General features: G+C 41.9%; 1 protein-coding gene across 2 annotated transcripts in view; it reads right to left on the bottom strand.

Annotated features, from left to right (window-relative positions):
• Positions 1-1,552, bottom strand: part of LOC107558524 (arf-GAP with dual PH domain-containing protein 1-like) — a 5,442-nt gene extending 3,890 nt beyond the window's left edge. Inside the window, exons 1-2 of one of the 2 annotated variants that reach the window (XM_016242177.1) lie at positions 1,417-1,552; positions 99-245 (exon numbers count right to left, since the gene is read on the bottom strand). In XM_016242177.1, coding sequence (XP_016097663.1) covers positions 99-245; positions 1,417-1,515 — 246 coding nt within the window. In that variant the 5' untranslated portion in view covers positions 1,516-1,552. Of the gene's footprint in view, positions 1-98; positions 246-1,036; positions 1,048-1,416 lie in introns of those variants that run through there. The other variant, XM_016242178.1, reaches the window with a different exon arrangement.
• Between the last annotated feature and the right edge of the window lie 5,579 nt (positions 1,553-7,131).

Here is a 7,131-nt window from a genome sequence, read left to right as displayed (position 1 = left end):
TGTGTGTGTGTGGGTGTGTGTGTGTGTGTGTGTGTGTGTGTGTGTGTGTGTGTGTGTGAGAGAGTGAGAGTGTGTGTGTGTGTGTCTCTATGGCTCACTCTGCTGCTGTCGTGGTAGATGAAGATGTTTCGTGTGATGTTGTCTCTCAGGTAGGTGATCTGCAGGCCGTTGGGGTTTCCGATCTTGTCCGGCTGGAAGCAGGCATTCATGGTGTCCACCTTTATAACGGCTTTGGGTTCTTTAGCCTACAGAGACATTTGCCCATTTTCAACCAGCTTTACACTGTTATAATGTCAGTAGCACATGTAAGTAAATGTGTGCAATGTGTATTATTTTCACCCTGTTTGTCTTTTGTGAAAACTACAGATCGTACTTCCACATTTTTGTATCCCGAAGTGTTTTTTTTTTTTTTGCCACAACCCTTCTCCTCTGTTTTCTTTAATAGTGTGGCACCGATTAATAAAAAAAATGCAAATGTATATTAAAAAAGTGCATTTATACTGCATAGACAGTCAACTTATTAAAATCCCATCTTGCTAAAACTAAAACAACAACAAAAAAAGTTACTATCGACATTGAAATAAAATAGAATATATAAAACTTAAACATGTTATTATTTTCTGCTATTTTGTTTCATTTAGAAATGTTACATTACAGAAGAAATGCATTCTGACCGCTCGTTCATGTTTATGTTGTTAAATACATTGTACCATAAAGATTTATAAAGTATCATAAGTGCTAATAAAACTAATAAAATCTATAGACACATTTTTAAAAAACTAATTAAAATGACAAAAACAACAAAATTACTAAAAGTTTAACTAAAATTAGACTTATAATATAAAAATTTAAAATATTTGTATTTAATATAATATAAAATAAAAAACATTTATGTGTAGTATAATAAAAAATATTCATGTTTAATATAATATAACATAAAATATAAAAATAAACTCTAATTCGCAATGTTAACACAGACTATAGCAGTATCTCAGTGATGGTAGAATATCCGCGGCACGCTTGCGCTGACACTCACGTCGAGTTTAGTGTAGTCGATATAACTTAACACAATCTAATCTCGATGAATAAAATCAAGGAAAGTCCTACATTATTTCCTGCTTTTCTGTTTCATTCAGAAATGTCACATTACAGAAGAAATGCAGTATGACTGCTCTTTCATGTTCATGTTGTTAAACACATTGTATCATAAAGATTTAAAAAGTAACAAAGTATCATAAGTGCTAATAAAATTAATAAAAACTATATAGACACAAATTAAAATGACAAAAACACAACAAAACGACTAAAATGTTAACTAATATTACACATTTAAAAAATATTAAAAAAAACTCTAATCTTAACAAAAACTATAGTAGTCTGTCAGTGATACTGCTGCATGCTTGCGCTGACACTCACATCGAGTTTAGTGTAGTACTTTAGTGTGCCGTCCCTCAGCGACAGGACGAATCGTCTGTTGAGGAACTGTCCGTTGTCCCGCCCCCTCTTCATTAGCATGCCATCTCTCGTCTCTGTGATTGGTCAAACGAGCGTGTCAATCATCAAGCGGGCCTACTCTTCTACTACACATGCTTTTCTTCACATAAAGAGTGCATACTAAGAGTGTAGTGTAAGTAGGCAAACTGAATGTGTTTACAACACTGTGCAGGCCTCTGCTTGTAAAAACCGTCGAGATTTAAATTCCAGCTGAAATGGGATAAACTTTCACAGGTGAGAATGTCTTGGTTTATTATGAGTTTATAAGGTCAGTATTACAGGTTGGTAACTTTTAAATGTCGTCTTAGCTAACGGCTTGGTCTTGTTGTATTGTGTGAGTTTATCAGTATAATCTGAACTAGTCTGTTGCCGATGTAGACATTCATGCATGTGTATAACTACAGTTGCAGACGCACAATCAACTTGTTTATTATGCATTATAATGATTAAATTAATTAACACGATTGCCAGTTTATATGGTGACAGGAGGCACGTAACTCTTAAAAATGCAATTATGAGAAAGCAGTGTTTCCCAATGCTTGATTCTCTTGTAGGGCGTAGTATGAGTATGTGGATTGGGACACAGCTTCAGTAGCTTTGGTCTTGCATGCCTGAAAATAGCTGCCCGGAGGCGTCACAAATATGGCCGCCGAGTGAACAGACTTTCCTCTAAAGGGACTTTGGCTGAGGGTCACGACAGATCGGCTCTTTCTCTCTTTCCACATGTGTTGCAGTGGACAGACTTCCAGAAACACACTTCCTATATCTTCATCAGTCTCTCGACCGCTCACACACTCCTCATCTCTCTCTCTCTCTCTAGAAATATGTAGAAATCACACACACCACACCTTTAGTCTGTATCTGATCCTGTCCCAGCAGCCACAGCTCGTGTCCAGACAAACACAATCCCACAATCCTGATCTCTGGAATATCATTTCTAAACCCTAAGTGAGTCATCCTGAATCAGGAGGAGAAGGTTCTCCTGAAAGCACATCCTGTCTTGCATGAGTACAGTCACAACCCTGAACCCATGATCCAGCACGCCTGTCTTAACTTCTCAAACTCCTGCAGTCTCTCATGAGCACACAGGCATGTCTGGAGACACTGATTTAAAGCATCTTGGCTTCATGCACTCTGAATAGAATCGCGTATAATCAAATAAGGTTGTGATAGAGTGCTTGCAACATCTCAGAGCCGAGTCGTCAGAGTTCGTCGTAGCGTCGCGCGCGGTGTTCCAGCCGAGTCGCCCCCGTGTGTCTCGAGCGCGCGTTTATCCGCTCGCGCAGGTTCGGTCGTGCCTCGCGCGCCCGGTTCCGGTTGTTCGGTGACTGTTTCATGCGTGTGCATGCAAGAACTTACTGTCGGCGCCGCAGTCCGCGCAGCTGCCGTTCCCCGGCTTCTGCAGGACGTGTCTGAGGGTTCTGGCCGCGCGCTCGTTGTCCGTCATCGGTCCGGTGGAGCGGCGGGTCGGTGTCTCCTCACGAGCGCTGCGGCGGGAGCAGGAGGAGGAGGAGGAGGAGGAGGAGGCGCTGGTCTGATGGAGGTGTTTCAAACATTCGGAAGTGAAGCAGCAGAGTTTGTTCAGACTTGTTGTTCCGCATCAGAAACGCCACAGTGTGTGTGTGTGTGTGTGTGTGTGTGAGTGTGTGTGAGTGTGTGTGTGTGTGTGTGTGTGTGTGTGTGTGTTCCAGAGCGCCATCACATCAACTACACATTATATAAACACAAACTCACAGATTAAATATCTATTATTTACACACTACACAGATTATAACGCAGAATTTACATATAAATAACACAAATGTAGCTACTGTACACAACCTACACCAACTTAAAGATTATGTACATAAACAAATTACGAATTATTGATTTACTAACATAGCATAATCACAGAATATTAACACCCAGGAAGAAAGAAAGGACTTGCTAAAACAAATACAATTAATATTTAATAAAATTTGTATGACTTTTTCCCACTTTGTTTATAATTTTATTTTTATTTTTTTTATTCTTGCTATTTATTTGTGTTCATTTATTTATATATTTAAACTATATAAAATAAAATGTCATACTTGGAACCTGTTTGTGGGGGGAAATGAAAAAAAATCTGGTTTGTATTTAAAACGGGTTACAGTATAATAGACTTGGTGCCATTTTGGTTCAATTAAAAAAAATACACACATATATATATATATATTTTTTTTTCTTCTTTTTTTTTTTTTACTGCATTAAACAGCATCAGAGCCACCAGGGGGCCCCCAAGACTACATGAATAACAGCTTGTTTTATTTATTTATTTATTTAGTGATATATTACATCACTGGACATTACACCAGAGCATCAAAGGATTTTAAAACTGATCATGTTTTGGGGTGGAGAGGGGACTAAATGAACCTGGGGGACACAAATCATATCTGAGGGGACAGTGCTAAGACTTTGAATGTTAAAGTGCAAATGAACACCTGTCCACTCTTGTGGGTTTGCTACTGTTACAATCAAAAATCGTAGAAGGGTAAAAACATGGCAGGCAGACATTGGTATGATATAAGCAACACGGCTACAACAAATACAACTGATAATGGGTGTGTTAGATTTATAGTGTGCGAATAATCAATAAAGGCTTGGGCCGGCCCTGCATAGCATCACATCAGTTAAACTATGGTACGCTTTGATTTAAAATGTTTGTGATAGCCTTCCTTTTGACGTGAAAAGCAGGCTATAGACTGTGTTTAGAGTCGCTGAATCAACTCTTTTGGAGTCACTAGAGGAAAGGCTATTTGCAAATAATCATAAAAAATGTAAAGTGTGAGACTTGCTACTTCTGGAGGTGAAGCTGGATCACGAACACTGGGTACTGATCCATCTGTGAGCTTTAACTTCTTTGCAAAACCTGCCTTGAACTGTCCCTCAGAAAGCAGTCTGGAGCAAACGAATTTCAGTCTGTTCGGTGGCGCATTGCCATTAAAAATAATGAAGACGCTTGCGTTCACTTTAAGAGGAAATGATGGGCAGCGTACAGCTGGCAGGGGGCGGAGATATGCTAATACGGGACGGTCCGTCAGCGGAGTGCTGCATTACTCTCAGCTGCATTTAACACAGTGCACCATGTTTAAATGCAGTCCATTATATTCCCCTCAAAATTAATGCAAAAAAAAAACAATTTGTTTTAGCAGATTTTGATTGAGTCGCTCACAGAATGGAATCGGAACCACAGAACAAATAGAGGAAGAGATTCAGCAATCTGAAAACAAGTAGCACGCATGTGAAAAATCAGATTGAGGAAAAACTGACGGAGAGAAAGTGAGAGAAGGAGAAGAGGCCATGAGCTGCTCCTTCAAGAAATCGTTGCATTAACCAGCAGCTTAACATCCTGACCTTTAGATAATAGAGCTGCACATTTCACTGTAATTCATCATCAGCTGAAGACACACACACACGCACACACGCACGCACACACACAGACACACACAGATACACACACATTCACATGCACACACGCACACACACACACTCACGCGCGCGCACACACACACACTCACGCGCGCGCACACACACACACTCACGCGCGCGCACACACACACACTCACGCGCGCGCACACACACACACTCACGCGCGCGCACACACACACACTCACGCGCGCGCACACACACACACTCACGCGCGCGCACACACACACACTCACGCGCGCGCACACACACACACTCACGCGCGCGCACACACACACACTCACGCGCGCGCACACACACACACTCACGCGCGCGCACACACACACACTCACGCGCGCGCACACACACACACACACTCCCACACACACACACACACACACTCACGCGCGCGCACACATGCACGCGCACACACACACACACACACGCACACACACACACACACACACACACACACACACACACTCCTATCTGAAGCTTCTCTCTGCATGTGTTTTGTTTATTTCTTGGATTCACTTTGGCTTCATCATCTCCAAAGATCTCCTTGATCTTCTCAGATAAAAAATTCCATTATACTGAAACATCCTGCAACGTTGAGAAGGTAAATCATCCTCCTCAGTCCATAAGGAGCATGTGCACAAAATTTAAGATTTTCACAGTGAAGCCATTGAAGAACCATTTCTGGTTCCCTAAAGAACCTTTCAGTGATCAGTTCTTAAAAGAACCATGTTTTTCTTAGTTTGAAGGACATTTGAATAATCTAAATAAACTTTTTCCACTATAAAGAACCCTTTCTGCAATGGAAGGATTCCACAGATCTTAACGGTTCTTATTGGGACCTTAACGAATCTTTATTTTGAGTGTGCTGTCATGCACTAAACAGAAAGGACTCGTTCTGAACTTCTGCAGCTTTCTGACGTCACACACAGACGACTGTCCACAGTTACACATCCATGAACAGAAACCTGGTCTATCCAGTTAAACTGAGGTCATGAGGAGGAAGCAGGGCAGACATTATTATTCCTGAACAGCAGAAGAGCTGACGATACATGCGTAAAGGCTTGAGCTGTTCCTGGAGATGTTCAGTGTTTGCTGCTGTTTTAAACACTTAAAGTTATTGAAGGATTTCAGTGTGAATTCTCCCATAATCCCTATCAAACTCTTGCTCTTCAGCGTGGTTGTGGATCGTCTCTTCTGTGGTAAAGGCTGTAACAGGCAGATTTAGTCTCAGCTGTTAGCATACGATCGTAATCCGTTCCGGCTGCGTTTTGTAATCCTAATGGCCGTTTGCCGTCGCGGTGGAAGCGTTTGATGTGACTCAGAGGCGTCTGTTTGCTCAGCACCGGCTGAAACCGTGCCCGACGTTCACACCATGAGCCTCTCTGAGTACACACACACGCACTCATAAACACACACACACACACACTCACAAACACACACACACACAGATACACACACTCACACACGCACTCATAAACACACACACATGCACTCACAAACACACACACACACAGATACACACACACTGACTCGCACTCATAAACACACACACACGCACTCACAAACACACACACACACACACACAGACACACACACAGACACACACACACTGACTCACACTCACACACACACACACACACTCACAAACACAGATACACACTCACAAACACAGATACACACTCACAAACACAGACACACACACACGCACTCATAAACACACACACACGCACTCACAAACACACACACACACACACACAGATACACACTCACAAACACAGATACACACTCACAAACACAGATACACACACACTCACAAACACAGATACACACACACTCACATACACATACAGAGATACATACACTCACACAAACACAGATACACACACTCACACACACAGATACACACACACTGACTCACACACACACACACAAACAGATACACACACACTCCTAAACACAGATACACACACACTCCTAAACACAGATACACACACTCACAAACACACACACACTCACTCACAGACACAGATACACACACTCACACACACAAACACAGATACACACACACACACACTCACCTCTTCAGCTCTGTCTTTAACTGTGTGGGCAATGGCATTGATTTTCTCTTCAGCTGAAGGGATGACATCACTGTTCGAGGGGAGCAGCATGTGGGCGGCTCTTCTGCATGCCCGT

This window comes from Sinocyclocheilus grahami, unplaced genomic scaffold, assembly GCF_001515645.1.
Source record: "Sinocyclocheilus grahami isolate Dianchi unplaced genomic scaffold, SAMN03320097.WGS_v1.1 scaffold647.1, whole genome shotgun sequence".
Lineage (NCBI taxonomy): Eukaryota > Metazoa > Chordata > Actinopteri > Cypriniformes > Cyprinidae > Sinocyclocheilus > Sinocyclocheilus grahami.
This window is presented reverse-complemented; position numbering and strand designations above follow the sequence as displayed.